The sequence below is a fragment of the Sander vitreus genome, chromosome 16, assembly GCF_031162955.1.
Source record: "Sander vitreus isolate 19-12246 chromosome 16, sanVit1, whole genome shotgun sequence".
In the NCBI taxonomy this organism is placed as follows: Eukaryota; Metazoa; Chordata; class Actinopteri; order Perciformes; family Percidae; genus Sander; species Sander vitreus.
In genome coordinates, this window is record NC_135870.1 from 3,713,575 (window position 1) to 3,731,293 (window position 17,719).

Here is a 17,719-nt window from a genome sequence, read left to right on the forward strand (position 1 = left end):
AACCGCTAATTAGCTTATAACGCTAGTCGTCGGGGCATGGGTAAAGTAAAAAGAAATCTCTATTTCTATACCACTAACAAGGCTCAAAATAGCACCACACTTCCACGGTAGCATAATGAGGGTCCCTACATGTAAACCGAAGCATTGAGAACTTTGTAAGTGTACAGACAGTTTATTAAAAAGAAAGTTTAGAAAGACTGTACCGTTCATTATACAGGCAGGCGCCATTTTGGGACCAGTCAAACCACGAACGCCGTGTAACCAGTAACCAGTAACATAGCTCAAGCACGGCGTTCGTTGTTCGACTGGTACAGACTGTTTTCCCAAGATGGCGCCTGCCTGTATAGTGAACGGTGCTGTCTTTCTAAAAACTGGTCACATTTGATTAGCATAAAAACATATTCCAGAGAACAGTCGACTCGGTACACGTATTATTAACCCCTAGGTTCATTTTGCGCCGGAATTGTTCTTTAACGGAGAAAGAGAGAAATAAAAGAGACAGAGGGACTGAAGAAACAGTCAGCTGTTCCACAAACTCCCGGGCAGTTCAGTGCTTGTGTTTGGGATTTTAAAACTTTCTTGTGGCAGCGATAGAGGCAGCGATGTTTCCTGTTTCCTGTTTCCTGTGCGGGACTCTCACACAGCCTCAAAAACGTCATGATTGGCCACTTCAGCGCGACGTCGGATTGCGTTTCTTCAAAAGTTGAATCAGTCTCAACTTTATCGCAGTATCGAAGGAAAACAAAACAAAATGTGGAATCCAGCCCTACTAAATGTATAAATCAATGTGACACCATACCATACGAATCATGTCCGAAATTCAAGAAAAAGACAAAAATGCATGTCAATTTATATCAAAAAATCTGAATGTACTGCTCACTATAAAGTAAACATGTTTATTATAGGGAATAGTCACTGTAGGTTGTTACTTTTCTGTGAGGCAATAAATACGGAGTGACTTCAGACACTGGGAACACAGTCTTAGAATCATTATGAAATTGAAGCTTAATGAAAAAGTTTTTAGCTGCAGCCTCTTTATAATCGATCTCCATACTGGCTCTGGGTCAAATAAGAAAGTCGTTTTGTGCACTTGATTCAATCTGGCTGAAGCTGGGCTATGCTCCAAATCCATTAGTCATTATCCTGGTTAGCTTACTGAATAGAAGAATATACACAATAGAATAAAACAAAACAAAAGCTTCAGAAACTGTTAACAAAAAGATCAAAAAAAAGTGTCCTGTCAGTCACATGAGATGAGTCTAATATTGGAGGAAGAGGAGGCAGAAATCCCTTCTTGTTCTTAAGACTCGAGGGCATGCTGACAAAAAGGATAAAATGACAGTATGGATGAACGGTCCTGCGGAAGCCTACACTTCTCTTTGCAGGCTTCAGCGTGACAGCTCTGCTGCACATCAGAGCTGTCAAGCAACAGAGCCCTTCATCATCAAGAGGAGAAAGAGGAGGAGGATGGAAACAGAGGGGCGGATGTTGTTGCAGATTTCCTTTAAAAAGAAAAAACTGGACTTCCTGAGCTTCTCTTATGCTACCATCTGTGGGTAGCACGTATTTGTTAAAGTGCTCATATTATTTTCATTTTCAGGTACATAATTGTATTTAGAGGTTATATCAGAATAGGTTTACATGAACCACGCTTCACATTTATTGTCTGGCTGTAAGCAGCCAGGCGATGCATTCTGGTAGCGTCAGGGCGCTTTTCGAGAAACAGGGCGTGCATAAAGTTGAATCCTGGCTACTTTATGCAAATCAGGGGCGTCCAGCTCGACTCACCGCCTCTCAAAAACGTAGAAAATCTTTTGAACTGACCACTGTCAGTCTGAAATATCGTGCATAAAATGTTTTCAGAAAAACATTTTTGGGCCTTTTTTTTGTAAAAATATAAGCCATGTTGGTCCATTTTGAAATCTGGGTGTAGACAGCCCACAAGTGAAGCGTTCGTCCAATCAGGTGCAGCCATCGTGGTTGTAGGAGGGTGGAGCCTGTTTTGTTTGCTGGTCAGTGGCCTATACCAACAACGTTTCATTTCCGGGATTGTTCAAGTACCGCCGGAAATTCTGCCGGATGTCCCTCATTTTCAGCCGGATGTTTCCTTCATCTCTCTTTGTGTTGGCGTTCTAACCTCCGGTGGATTTGTGAGGACTATGGTTAACTGCTCCTCAGATCTCTGCAGGGTAAATCCAGACAGCTAGCTAGACTATCTGTCCAATCTGAGTTTTCTGTTGCACGACTAAAACTACTTTTGAACGTACACGTTCCACCAAAACAAGTTCCTTCCCGAGGCTATTTTGCAGAGGCACCGTGGCTCCGTCCAGCGCTTAGCGCCGCCCAAGACGATTGGTAAAGGTCTGGCAATGCTTGACTACTTGTCAATGTTCATTGAAGATAAATGAATTAACGGAGAGTGGCAAGCCCTTCAAGGGTCTAATGCTGGGAAGTGGAACGATCCTCTTTCACCTTGATCAATTCCCATAGACAAATACCCCTCCTACCAAGCCCCACCCCCACAGTAAACTGTCCCCTGTAGCGTTTAGTCAAATACTGTCTTTATATGTTTTATGTTCTTTGTGTTCACAAGCTCTGTTTATATATGTCAAATAGTCTTTGTATACTGTATGTTACATGTCTCTCACACTCATTTGGGTAATGTAAGGTTTGTAGGTTTTTGTAATTATTTGTATAACGCCTGAATAAATAAAACTTAACTACATAACTAAGTCCTTGTGAGCACAATGCAACTGTGTTTGTGTGTGTGCATGTTGTGTGTTGTGTGGTGTGTGTTGTGTGGTGTGTGTGTGTGTGTGTGTGTGTGTGTGTGTGTGTGTGTGTGTGTGTGTGTGTTTGTGTGTAACGTACCAAACCAAGCTTGCTGCTCTCCTTGAACCTCGATGGCGAGTCCAAAGTCAGCCAGCTTCACTGCTGCGTTCTTACACTTGCTGGCCAGCAGCAGGTTCTCCGGCTGCATGTACAACACAAACACCAAACGGAGTCGCTTGCGTCAAGATAACTCATTAACACATCATCTCATAACACCTTCAAAATCTGTGACAGTGTAAACATTCTCGGTAAAGCAGCAAGCTTAAGCTACCTCTCTTTTTATTATGTTGGAAGAAGTTGTTATTTAGGGAGGAGTGGTTTTTTAAAACTTCTGTAAATTGATTAAAAAGGTGTTAGCTCTGGTTCTTGGCAATAATAAACTGCACATTAATACTAGTTACATTGTTTATTCAGTGTGAAATGAATGGCAAAGAAACTTCAAACATTCTACTATGAAATACTATCAATAAATATTTGTAATTCCTCCCACACAGGAGCAAGCACATTCAGACTGAAAGAGAGACAAAACTCTCTCAGTGATTTCTCTTTGTAGTCATTTTTCATCTCTTTGTGGTTGTTTCGGGTCTTTTTGTGGTCACTTTGCATCATTTTGTGTCTCTTTGTGGTCACATTGCATCTGTTTGCAGCCGCTTTATGTCTCTTTGTAGTCGCTTTGCATTTTTTTAGGACATTTTGCATCATTTTACTTCTCTTTGCAGTCATTTTGCATCTCCTATTAGGGCTGCACAATATATCGTTTTTTTATTGTCCTCGCGATATCAACTGGCACAATAAACATCCGCGAAGGCTGCGAAATATTGCGAAAGACACTCACAATATCGGAAGAAAACTGCACTTCACAATGTAACTGTCATTCTTCCTTTAGTGTCGCCTTTTATATTCAAGTCAATGTTCAATTTGGTTCAATAAAAGAAAGCTGTAAATGATTTCCTTTAGTTTGTTTTGAATTCAACAAGCAACTTGTATTTTAGCAGAATACTGAAAGCAACAGAAATGCAGAATTGAGTACTTTAATATCCATTTATTGCAAATATATATATATATATATATATATATATATATATATATATATATATTCAACAACGTTATCGCATGTCACATATTTTTTTCTCATATTGTGCAGCCCTATCCTCCTAGAGGATGTTTTTGTCTCTTTGTGGTTGTTTTGCTTGTCTTTGTAGTCACTTCATACGGAGGTTCTGGTCCAGGGGCCCTGGGCCTGTACCCGGTAGGCCCATTCAGTAATCCATCCATCATACTAATAAGCCAACTACCTATAACTTTCTGACTCTAGTAGGGGGGTGGGAGATTTGAAGGGGGCCCTGTCCATGCCCCTGGCCCTGTATCTCAAAAGTTACCTTTCCTTACTTCTGGTTTTCATATGAGTTTAATTAAAAGGAAAACAGAAGAGAAAGTGTGACAGACCACTGGGATGCAACCAGTTAAACCCAGATCAGAAGACTAAGAATAGCTGCGGATGCAGCACACACACACACACACACATAGCAACACTCATACATACAGTATTCACACACACACACACACACACACACACACACACACACACACACACACACACACACACACACACACAAACTTGAGGAAGACCAAACACAGCTTGTCTTTTTGCAACAGTCGTGTCTTTCCTGCTCAGACGCTGATGTAACAGCAATCTGTCAAACATCCATAACACACACAGGGAACACAGCTCCTTGTTTAATAGCCAGTTTATACTGATGGTGATACATTTGTGCCATCAACTAATCAATAACAGTCATCATGTCACCCTCTGCTGGCTGACTTAGAAACTCAATTAGAGGACGCTCGACTCATGAAGAGGAGGAGGAACCTACTTATGCAATACAAGCATGTAACCATTTGTACATTTAACTGCAGGGAGAAGAGACTCTGCATTTGAAGGAATAGTTTAAAACACTTACTTTCTTGTCGAGTGTCGGACAAGAAGTTTGACACAATTTTCATTTTCACAAAATCTAACTTCATATTTATATTTATTAAGATTTTAAGCAATTACTAATTAAGGAGCAGTAGTATATCGTGCCTATAACGTGGAGCAATTCAATGAACGCCCAGAGTAACAGCAGGCTGAAAAGCAGGGTTTTTGCTGCCCTTTCTGGTTTAAAAAAGTTTCTGTTGCAGCTGTAACCAGGGGCGTCGGACTGGGGGGGGGGAAAGGGGACTGAGTACCCAGGGCCCTCATGTGAGGAGGGCCCAAAAAGATGCTAGAATGAATAGCTGTGGATGTGGGGAGGGGCCCATAGAAAATGCCTATCTACAGGGCCCAGAATTTTGTGCTACGCACCCGCCTGTAACCACACCCAACAGTACACTTCTACATCACTGCAGCAAGGTGAGGGCTTAACCAGTGGAGGTCAGCAAAAACAAGGTTTTCAGCTGATGATAAAGGGATAGTTAAGATCTTTTGCAGTGGGGTTGTTTAAGGGCTGTCTGACAGCAAGGTAAAGCGGTGAAAAAACTCTAAATAAAGCATCCACTTAAACTGATAGAGATGTTTTTAGGTGTCTAGAATGTGTTAAGCTGCTGTCCCCCCCCGTCCACAGCAGGACGTTGCTTATCTTCCGTGTCGGTACTCCTGGCTGCTTCTCCAAACTGACCGCCATCTACTGTAGCTAACACACTGACTATGGAGAGGTAGCTCATACAAACACACTTCAAAACATCTCAACTATCCCTTTAAGTTGTTCTTTCACTTAAGGTTAAAATAAAAACATCATCTTAATAACATAAATACAGTACCTACACTTAAATGCATGCGTAGCCAGTTTAATGACACACAGGAAGGCACAAACTCACGCATGTATTGATAGATCAGGCGCACAGACATGCACAGACATGCTTAGTTTAATTACTGCACTTACCGGCCTTCAGAATATGGTACAACAGTCAGACGCAGACAAATACAACTTCAAATCCCTCCCAACACACACAGACTGACACAGACAGACATACACATACAAAGACACACACACAGACACACACACACCTCTGCAGGTGACTCACCTTGAGGTCTCTGTGTACCACCCCCATCTGATGGCAGTGGAGCACGGCCTCCAGGATCTGCTGGATGCAATGACTGCACGCAAACAGCAGGGGGAGCAGGTTAGTCTGAGCACATTCATTCCCCCAACTGTCACATTCATGCAGAGGCAGCAACATCTCACACACAATATCACAATCACACAAACACGCGTACATTTATTCTCGCTGCACCCTCACGCCGCAAAAAAAAGTGTAAAGAGTGAACCTGTCTGTGAACTTACGCAGAGAGAAGGTGTGCAGTTTGCTATTTTCTGTTTTCAAGAGAGGGCCAAGCATTAGTCAGTCAGTGTGGGAGTGAACTGCAGCTTCACGTGGGAGACGCTGTGTCTAACCTGCACATTCTCCTGTGTAATTTATTCTTTGACGAAACATTTTAGCAGGTTTCCAAGCATCTGAAGTAGCTCTGCTGTTACTCTACTGAACTCCACTCTCTCTCACCGTCATTCTTACTCTCTCACTCCCAGAGTTTTTGTTCTCCGTCAGCTAGGGCCACAGGAAATCCAAATTCTTGTTCAGACCGTCTAAAATAGTGCAACAAGAGTCCCAAAAGCAAAACCTGAAGACAGACAGCCACGCAAAAAGAGTCAGACTGCAGGCACAGGCATTTTAAATCACAGGCAGAAATAAAAAAAAAACAAGCTTGTACCCTTGTACAGAGGGTGCAGGGCAATGCAACACAATAAGACACACGCACACACACACCTTGAGGTCCCTGTGCACTATGTCATGTTGGTGGGTGTAAGACACACAGTCTAGAATCTGATGGATACAGTGACTGTGGAGACAAAACAAACAGGGTGAGGAGCAGATAAAGGAGGGAACATAGAAAGCAAAAGAACGCATAAAAGACAGTAATACAGAGGGGAAACATCTGACAGTAGGAGGGAACAGAATATTATATGGCCAATTCACCAAAATGACTTATCTCTCATAGCTTGCTATGCAGATAGTTTTGTTTTTCCAGGTTTTGAGATATTTGTCTCTGAGATTTTTGCCGCCAAACCAAAACAAAAGGAGGTGGTTGGGTGTTCACAGCATTAAGAAATTATATTCAAACCCGACTAAAGCGCATCAAGGACGGGCGGCATGTAACGAGTGTCAAAACACCTGCACTCGTCACATCGGGACACGCCAAAGTCCTGTTTCCCAGTTGAGAATTTAACGTGACTCGTCCCCAGGGATCGTCACATTCAACAAATACTTCTGTCTGTGTTGTGCATACACTGTATAAAAGAAGTGGATGTAGCCACTGTGACGTCACCCATTAGTTTGTGGACTACCGCTTTCTAGCCTCAAATTTTATCCGTCGCCATCTTGGTTTTTTGCTGCCAGAAGTGACCATATTTGGACCGAAGGGTGGATCTGACTGAGAAGCGAGGACACCGCTATGGTAGCGACTTGTCAATCACAGGGTAGCCACGCCCTAAAGCATCCCCCTCTTTATCGTCTATTTTTGTTATGGGCAGCTCTCTCTCTCCGCCCTGTTTTGGGTGTTTTTGTTCTCTGTTTGTCTGTGTGTATATGTGTGTGTATCTGTGGATACACACAACCTGGAGTGCTGGAGGTGTGTTCAGAGGAAAGTAGGTCAAGGGGCGTGGCCGAATCAACACCGCACAGCCGTTCCTCACAGCCGCAGCTCATTTCCAAGATTCATTCCAGCAATACTTAAACCCGGGCTGATCACCTCTTCGGCGCCAGTTCGTTATCTACACCCATGTGGTAACTTGGCTCTGAGTTCTTAGTTTACTCAAGTTGTGTCCGTGTTGTCTTGTGCACCCTAGCTTTTGTCTTTGTTCTCCTGAGCTCATACTTACCCTGTGTTTCTGTCCAGTGACCGCTCAGACCTGCTGCCCCCTCCGCTGTGCCTACAAGCTTCCAGCCTCACCGTCCAGCCTTATCCTCCACCTGTGGAAACTACTGTGAACTCTTCCCTGCCTGTCCGCCTCGAGTCTCGTACGACCTGGATCCTTCCCCCTCGGCTCGCCTCGGTACTCGGACCAGCCGGGAGATTCCCCGCTCAGACAAAACCCACACTGTATCTCTGAGTACTATTTTGTTCATTAAAACTTTTACAAACTGCTTTCATTGTCTATGTGTGAAATCTCTGCGTTCTGGGTCAGAACAAGCCCCTAACAATTTTAAAATAAATGGGACCATAATTTACTGAATGAACATCATGCTGTGTTGAAGAAGACAAGAAACTAGCGATTGAGTCCATGAACTCGTTATGAAAATGTTAACTGAGGTAATAAATCAAGAGAAGTAGGGTCATTTTCTCATAGCCTGGAAATCCAGACCCAAATCCGAAAGATTAAGGGTCTGGCATTGAGTAATGAAAATGGCCCAACTCGGGGGGCAGCACCAAGCATGTATTTGAAAATCTCACTGCACGCAATTGGATAACACCACGACCAATCACAACAATACACGGGGTGACGGAACCAGAGCCCCGTACGCTTAGCTATCAGCGGAGCTAACTGGTAGATTAAACTGTCGTCATCTGTTTAGCTCGCCTCTGGCCCGCCTATATCAGATACATCAAAAGTCTTTGGTGCAGGTCAAATGACACAGTGCTACGTGTTTCATAGCACTAAACACAAAGTGCAGCTGAGGCTGATGAGAGTGTAATTAGTTTGATGATTGTAATTTTGGTTGAATAAGAATGTTGACCTGATGAAGGCGCTAGCTAGATGAAAAGTCAGGGGAACACTTAAGTTATTATAATTCATCCTGAGGGGCACATACATGTCTGAACCAAATTTCATGGCAATCCCTTCAACAGTTGTTTATACATTTCACTTCTGACTGAAAACATCAACTTGCGTTAGAATAAAAGTCAGGGAATTACCAAAGTCAGTAGGATTCAGCCCCTAGGGGAACATACACGTTTTCACAAATTTTCATGAAAATCCCTTGAATAGATATTGAGATATGTCAGTCTGGACTGAAGCGGCAGATCCACCGACTGACTGACACTTATGCCTCGAGCTATGCTGCTAGCATAGCATAAAAACTCTGGATAATCCACATACCTCACTGCCAACTAATTTAAACTGAATCAATAGTCTCTGGGGATTATCCACAATAATGGGAACACTAATGTGGAACGAAACATTGCTTTCTTTGCTTAGAAATGTTGTCATTACTCGACATTGTGAGCCCCACAAAACTCAACTCCACTCTCCTCCATTGTATCGGGAATGGAAACAGACATCTGACAGACACATGTCTCCAAACCTGGATGCATTAAACTAAAACTCTTCGCATGGCTGGATACCATTCGTGGTTTTAAGTGAGTTTTAAGTTTTGTCATTTGGGTGAACCTACCCTTTAACGGGGTAGAGAACGGAGGAAAAGGGATCGAGTGATTCAGAGTGCAGACGGAGTACAGAGAGGAAACTGTCAGTGAGATACCGTTGGACAGTAATCAAGACATGCTAATCACACACCCACACAAAAACACATTGAGTGACACACTTAACCCAAAGAAACAAGGAAGGCAGATGAGGGAGAGAAAAGAAAATAATACGGAAAGTAAAAAAAAATACAGAGGAGAAAGACATGGATATTTAAGACATTGACACGATTATCAGAACTCTTATGTGCCACCAATGTTGTTGCTTATGTATGTATGTGCCCTACTTTTAAAATGGAAATTTAGTATAATGGAAGCACTGGTGTGAACAGCAGTCTTAAGCCCTATTTGCACAGGATTACTATTGTCTGGGGACCTCGTGTGATTTAGAAATTACCCCCACACATCTGAGTTTCGTGTGGCGCATTTGCACTGCTTTTACTCAAATTTACTGACATATCTTAACCCGGGGAGTTGGGTACCCGGAGGCGTGTGGAGGACGACTAGGGCGAGGCCGCCGCACTGCACTTGGGTCGGGGTTCAGTATCTTTTTGGGCCAGGTCTGGTAGAGGTTACCAGAGGCGCATACCCCATCCCCAACGCGGACAGAGGTCTCAGGTCGGACAGTGGTCCAGACTAGGTTGGCCGTGAAAGGCGGCATCCGCAGCGCCCCGTGATCCCATATCCGTCTTCGCGGGAGGGATATAAAGGCGCACAGGAAACAAAAACCTAATACGACCGCGCCAAATCACAGACATGTTGATTCGCCTGGGACTAATATTATCACAGGACACAGACAACCCCCGTGATTATTACAAATGACTAGAGGTCACCAGGTAATACTAATCCAGTGTGAACAGGGCTTTAGTTCCAGCGTAGCAAATTCTGCATAATTCAAATGCATCAAACATCAATTTTGTTTCATTTAAAAAAATCTCAAATCAGCTTTAATTCAATTAAATGAATACCTTAACTTACATGATCCTAAATCATTTCCAAAACAGAATTTTACATTGTTTATTGACTACAGTCTATATTAAGTTTATTAAAGTGTTAATCCTGAAAATCACCCATGTTGTGGTCAATGTGGTGTTGTAAGACACATTATTGAAAATAAAACGCAACCTGTGCCCCCTGTACTAAATACTAATTCCTATCCGGTTTTAAGTTTCTTATATAGAATGTCATCATCTGTGTAAAAATGTATACAGATGTGGAATGGCAGAAATGAAGATATTTCTTTAGATAGTGAATAGAAGAGGACCGAGAATAGACCCTTGTGGGACACCTCAAGAAATTACTTTTCATGTCATGAAACTACTTCACAGTTTAATGGACTGTTCATCTAACTTCGTCGTAAAAAGGATAGTAAATATAGGGTGGTGAGTAACAATCTGTTTAATGTAGCAGTAAAGTTTGTGGTTTGACGTGTTTAATTGCAGTGTGCAACCCATACAAATGGACACATGCTTTTACCAACATCTAACGGACTATTTCTCGTGTAGAAAATTATGGTTTGAGTAATTAAAATAAAGATAAGATAAAAGCACTGACCAAAACAATGCTATTCATTCTTTTTGTCATTAGTGATTACGTTTGTGTTTAATTTCATGATGTTATTTTATGATTCAGCATTAGATTTTGCATTCACTACTCACAGTGTGCAGACACACTAAACCAAATGTGCTTCCTCTTGATTGTCTGATGGTTATCATCATGTGCTTGTACTGTTAAATCACCTATGATCCAGTTTATTTATGTTGACAGAATTCGAAAATATAAAAAGGTGATTTAAATCCCTGAATATGTAAACAAGATGGGTGATAAAAAGGTGGAGATGGGACGAGGAGTGAGAGATGAGGATATTTAAAGACGATCAAAAAACAGCTGGAAAATAATAATCTTTTCCTCCTTTTACTGGATGTCTCACTCTACCTCTATAATTTTTCCATCCCCTTCATTTCTTCTCTCTCTCGCCTCCACAAACCGCCTCCACAGTCAAATTGATTTAAGTCTACCTCCTGAGGGGGGGTTACAGAGTGGGCGTGTATGTTGCATTTTGTGCACGTGTATGTTTCCATCTGTCTGTAACTTCTGACTCTGGGGAAAACGGCCTCGAACCTCGATTTGCAATTCAGTTCACAGAAAAACTGCATCGAGGTTTTATCCGTCAGAACTCTAGAAGCCTGTTTAACGCCAAAAACAATGTGTTGAAATTCTCTCATTAGAGGAGCCGAACTCTCAGAGCTGCTGGAGGACTGCAGGGGCTGGAGAATTGACACATGGAGGGGACGGAAAAAAAGCACTGGAGGTTTACCTGGCATCGGCTTCACTGTAGTACTCTCTAGCCACAATGTCTTCGAACAGCTCCCCTCCTGTCACCCTGAGAAATGTAAAGATAGGTTATATAAAATGATATACATTCTTTTACTCAGGCTGCACACACACACACACACACACACACACACACACACACACACACACACACACAGGAGGGGGATGTCCTCATTAGGGGGAAACCCCGGCTGCAGGATTCACTCCGACTGGGTTGCCATGGAGACTGGCTTCAGTGCGGGGGAGTGTTGAATCTGTGTGTGTGTGTGTGTGTGTGTGTGTGTGTGTGTGTGTGTGTGTGTGTGTCAGTGTGGAAGCAGCAAGGATGGAGGTAAGGAGGAGGGGAGGAGTGTTATGTAATGGGGGGAACTGCCTTAGAAGCGAGGCGGGGATGAGGGGAAAAGATGGAAAGAATGAGAAGGAATGCGGATATAAATAAAGTAAGTCAAGAGGAGACAGATGCAGCGAGGGTTGAAGGGAGTAGAAAAATGAAGCATCAGGGGAGAGGGAGGAGGATGGAGGAGGAAAAGGGAGGGGAGAGCAGCACAGTGTGGCAGAGAAAGAGAAAAAGTAGAGGCCAGGAGGGAGGAAGGAAGGAAGGAAGGAAACAACTCACAGGTCAAAGAGAAGATAGTGGAAGCCTTCCTCTGAGATACTGTCATGGAGACGAACTGCGGGAAGAGAAAGAAAGAAACAGATAGAGGCATCACATTAATCTGACCTTTTTCTTTTTTAGGAAGGCACATATTTTCTTTTCATCTTCATCTAGCATTTGCTGTAATGCACACACATTATTTAGTGTTTTCCCTAGGTTTGTGGAAGACATAGACGCATGTTTTTGGCGGAGAGTTAAAGGGCCCTCGCTCAGGAAAATGTTACGTTTTTCAATATATTTTTTATTTTATTTTTTATTTCACCTTCATTTTTTCAGGCAGGTCATTGAGAACAGGTTCTTATTTGCAATGGCGGCCTCACAAATATGCAATTTCACATCATCATTGGACCAATATTATTACCATATCTGGGTCTAAAAGTTGATAAAAAAAAACATAGTAAGTAGATTATAAATAACACTCAAAAAGCTTAAAGACAAAACGTGCTAAAGAAGTCCACTGGGGACTACAATCATTTGAGAAAAGTAATTTATTTTATGCTCTCATTGATTTGACATTCATTCAGCATAGTTGCTGCACAAAGGCTTTATAACGGTAGGGAAAACCCTGCTTTCTTCATTTAGTCTTTTGAGTCAAGGCTATAAAATATACCCTGCAGGGAAGTACGTTTTTTCAGTTATTTCTGTATGAAATGTCTCAATAATTTTTTATTAGCGATAAATCTGCAGATTCCTTTTTCAATTAAATCTTACAAAAAACATGACAAAAACAATTATTTCATTATCAAAATAGTTGCTGATTTCACTTTCTGTCAATCAACGAAACACATTTGTTTAAAGTGCTCATATTATGCTTTTTGGCTTTTCCCCTTACCTTTATTGTGTTATATATCTTTTTTGTGCACGTTATAGGTTTACAAAGTGAAAAAGCCTAAAGTCCCCCCCAAAGGGACTTACCATCTCCAACAGAAAACACTGTTCACAAACTGCTCCAAACAGCTCTAATGTAGTCCAGCCTTTACTTCAGAGACAAACGTGGTCACTTTGGAACACACGTTATAATGCTCGCCTAGCTGCTAGCATGGCACGCCCTCATACTCTGCTTCTGACTGGCTAGTAGTCCTTACCTAGGTACTGTCAGGGCACGCCCTCATACTCTGCTTCTGACTGGCTAGTAGTCCTTACCTAGCTACTGTCAGGCACGCCCTCATACTCTGCTTCTGACTGGCTAGTAGTCCTTACCTAGGTACTGTCAGGGCACGCCCTCATACTCTGCTTCTGACTGGCTAGTAGTCCTTACCTAGCTACTGTCAGGCACGCCCTCATACTCTGCTTCTGACTGGCTAGTAGTCCTTACCTAGCTGCTAGCATGACACGCCCTCATACTCTGCTTCTGACTGGCTAGTAGTCCTTACCTAGCTGCTAGCATGACACGCCCTCATACTCTGCTTCTGACTGGCTAGTAGTCCTTACCTAGGTACTGTCAGGGCACGCCCTCATACTCTGCTCCTGACTGGCTAGTAGTCCTTACCTAGGTACTGTCAGGGTACGCCCTCATACTCTGCTTCTGACTGGCTAGTAGTCCTTACCTAGCTACTGCGCATGTGCGACTCCCAACAAAGATGTTACAGAAGTGAGAGGTCTCACTCTGTAGCTAAAACCGAGAGCTCAACACACAGGGTGAAAAGAGGAGCTGCAGCAATGTGCAGTACAACAAAAATATGGTGTTTTTTGAAAATTAAACCATGTAGACCTATTCTGATATAACCTCTAAATACAGTTATAAACCTGAAAATGAGCATGATATGAGCACTTTAAGACAACCTATGACAACCGGTGACAAGAGGAACCCATGTATATATCATCTAAATCTAATCTAAATGTGTGATGTCTAAAGAGGAAACACGTGAAAGGGTCTCACCGATGTTGGAGTGCTTGAGCAATCTGCAGATCCTGGCTTCTCTCTCCAGTTTCTGATGGTCTATAAGACAATTACTTTAGTTAGACTTTAGGATTTACAGCATCTCATTATTATTCACACAAACAAGAGAAAGAAGAAGCTGCAGGGGGACATTACAGGAGGATAGAGTTACTCTTTACAAATGTGTCAATGACATGTATCGCTATGAAAACCTCTTTTTAGTTTCAACAGTTTGAAGTGGGAACTTTTCTCAAGGGGATTGACAAGGAGTTTTAAGACACACACACACACACACACACACACACACACACACACACACACACACACACACACACACACACATGATTTTCCTACACAGATGAGATCAGCCAGAGGGCTACATCTGTCCCAGATGTCCATCTCACCTCTCGTCCAGATAGAGGAGAGGGGAGGAGGAAGATAAGAAGAGGAGAGGTGAGGAGACAAGAGAACAGGGAAACAAGATAAGGACTGAAGGATATGAGAGGAGAGGAAAGGAAATGGGGAGAAGAGGAAGAGGAGGAAGGAGGGAAGGAAGATGACATGTGATGTGAGAAGAGGAAACAAAAGGAGGTTAGGCGTTAAGGTGACAAGAGAATAAAGATATGATTGGAGGAGAGAAGAAGAGATGAAAGGAAATTGGGAGAAGAGAAAGATGAAGAGGGGAGAGGAGGGTAAAGGAAATGAGGGGAGGAGAAATGAGGAGAGGAAAATAAGAGGATGAAACAAGAGAGAAGAGGAGTGGAGGAGACCAGGGGGAAAGGAAATGAGAAGAGAAATGAGGAGAAAGAGGAAACAAGACGACAGGAGGAAAACAGAGGAGACGGGGCAAGGAGACGAGAAGAGAAAACAAGAGAAAAGGAAACAATAAGAGGAGAGAGGAAGGACAGAAATGAGAGAAGTAAAGGAAACAAAATGAGAGGAGAAGAGAAAGGAGAGAGGCAACATGAAGACGAAAAAGAAAAGTAGGAAAGAGGAGAGGAGAGGAGATCCAGTTAAGTGGAGTCCTGATGAGAAGTGAATATGATCCACATGTCAGTTTTCTGTCTGGTTTTTACGTGACTGACAGCTCTGCAGTTACAGTCCTGCAGGTCAGACACGGACCTCCGATCTGCGTCAATCATGTCCAACCTTAAACAGCTGAGTGATCTGACCTCCTGAAGAGACTGCAGCCTAATAATAAAGGTGGTGTGAGGCTGATGCGACCATCGTCCCACTCATGATCTAATTTGTTTGCTGTAATCACACCATTGTTGCTATTTTTGGATGATTTCTGGGGCCATCTTTTTACAGCTTTTTTTTTAAAAATTGTTTTACATTTGATCAGAATTATATAAGAAAACAAAGACAGGATGGCATAATGTCTAAAACGCTACAAATAGCACTATGAAGGGGACAATATTTACATATTCTGTCACTACCATCTCGACAATCTATAGTACTCTAAATCTCCTCTTGCTGTAGCTTCATCTGACTGAAACCGTCATCTTCCTCAGAGGAGGAACAGACGTGAAAGCTTCACACCACTGCGATCAAACGCTCGCTAAAATATGCTAATGTCAGCTTTCAGATCTGGGACATACACACACATACACATGATGGTGAAACCCCCCACGATGCCTCTCTGCTACTTCATATCCTTACGTGCCACTGGAAAACACACACACACACACACACACACACACTAGGGCAGCACAATATATATCGTTTTTTTTTTATCGCCAAAGGTTGCGATATATCGCACTAGACACTACGAGCTGTTTTTGTGTTAGTTGAAAGAAAATATCAGTAGAAAACTGCACTTTAAAGTGTAACTGTCATTCTTTTTTAGTGGGGCCTGTTATTGTCAGTTCAATGTTCAATGTGTTCAATAAAAGAATGTTAGAAATGATTTCCTTTTATTTGTTTTAAATTCAACAATGATTTGATCTATTGTACTGTAGAAGAATACTGAAAGCAGCAGAAATGCAGAATTGAGTACATTTTAATATCTGTTAATTTATCGCAAGTAATATCGTTATCGCGATATTCAACGTTATCGCGTATCCCATATTTTTCTCATATCGTGCAGCCCTAACACACACACACACACACACACACACGTTACAGGGTATCTGCTCATGTCTCTCTCTCTCTCACCTCTGGCCGAGAGCTTTTTGGTGTTGATGATTTTGGCGGCGTACTCTTGGCCTGTGCAGAGTTTGACACAGCGGCGCACCACTGAAAAGGCCCCCCTGGGAAACAAAGACAGGGGACAGGAAGAGGAGACGGGTCAGCTGCCATATAAGCTTTGTCAGCATCAAAGGGGCGTCTCAGCATTCAGATTGACCTCCTAGTCGTCCTGGACTCCTCTCTGCTTTCAGACCACCCTGATCTGAATGCCTGATGTATATGAATCCAACAAGCCACCAGCGGAGGAAGAAGTACTCAGATCTATATTTTGTAAAATAAGTCATAACACAGTGTACAGTAGAAATACTCTATTATAAGTAAAAGCTCTGCATTTAAAATTGACTTAAGTAAAAGTACAAAAGTATCAGCATCAACATACATTACAAGTACCAAAAGTTAAAGTGCTCGTTCTTTTGGGCCTGAGTGGCGGAAGATGGACTCTTATCTATATTTTGTATTAATAATCTGCAAAGTAACTTGAGATAGGCTATCAAATACATGTAGTGAGGTATAAAGTGCCATATTTTAATAAACCCAAATTTAACACTTCAATGCATGTAAAGAATTTCACTTCTGAAGCACTTTTGCCAACAAATCTGCGTAGAACTGGTTATAAATAAATAAAAAAGCAGAGTTCAACAATCTGTTCAACAAGATTCAATCCAGTTTTCACAGACAGCTCAAAATCTTTTTCTGAGCTGTGCTGCAGAAAGTAAAAGTCATATTTAGGGTTTAGGGTATCTAGGCAGAGGGTATCTACCGGACAGAATGGGCAGACGCAGATTTCAGCAGTGGTGGAGGAAGTGCTGAATCTCAATACTTAAGTAAAAGTACAAGTAACCAGAGATATATTTACTTTAGTAAAAGTAAAAGTACAACAATGAAAACCCTACTTAAGTAAAAGTAAAAAGTACCTGATTTTAAATGTACTTTAAGTATTAAAAGTAAAAGTACTTGCATAACAATTTATTCTCTTAATGTCTATATTCTAATAATAAAAAAAAAAAAACAGTATGGGCTGTGGCATTTTAATTAAGTTAGTTTTAGGTTAATTTAATTGTGCTTATCAGTTTACATTCTGACATACAATTCTGGTTATCTATCAGGGTGATCTGCATGAAGCTTAACTTTGCATTATATATTTCCCACGGGACATTGAATGCTACACACATTTATTTAGTGAGAACACACGGGCTTGGACAACAAGTACGTGGCTTCACATCTGAGGAGGACCGGTAGTGTTTTTAAGATAGATGTACAGGTTGTATATTAACCCTATGTGAATGGATGCTTCACATATGACCAAGCAGATTATTGGGAGCAGTAACAGTAACAGGAGCAGTGGTAGTACCGGGAGCGGTACGCGCCTGGC

The 17,719-nt window shown here is 42.1% G+C and overlaps 1 protein-coding gene across 1 annotated transcript in view; it reads right to left on the reverse strand.

Moving 5' to 3' along the window:
• The window catches only part of camk2b2 (calcium/calmodulin-dependent protein kinase (CaM kinase) II beta 2), a 59,240-nt gene that overhangs the window by 35,416 nt on the left and 6,105 nt on the right, over positions 1–17,719 (reverse strand). The window contains exons 2-7 of the mRNA XM_078271861.1: positions 16,315–16,409; positions 14,158–14,217; positions 12,240–12,294; positions 11,607–11,672; positions 5,896–5,968; positions 2,872–2,974 (exon numbers count right to left, since the gene is read on the reverse strand). Of these exons, the coding sequence (XP_078127987.1) occupies positions 2,872–2,974; positions 5,896–5,968; positions 11,607–11,672; positions 12,240–12,294; positions 14,158–14,217; positions 16,315–16,409 (452 nt within the window). The remainder of the gene's footprint in view (positions 1–2,871; positions 2,975–5,895; positions 5,969–11,606; positions 11,673–12,239; positions 12,295–14,157; positions 14,218–16,314; positions 16,410–17,719) is intronic.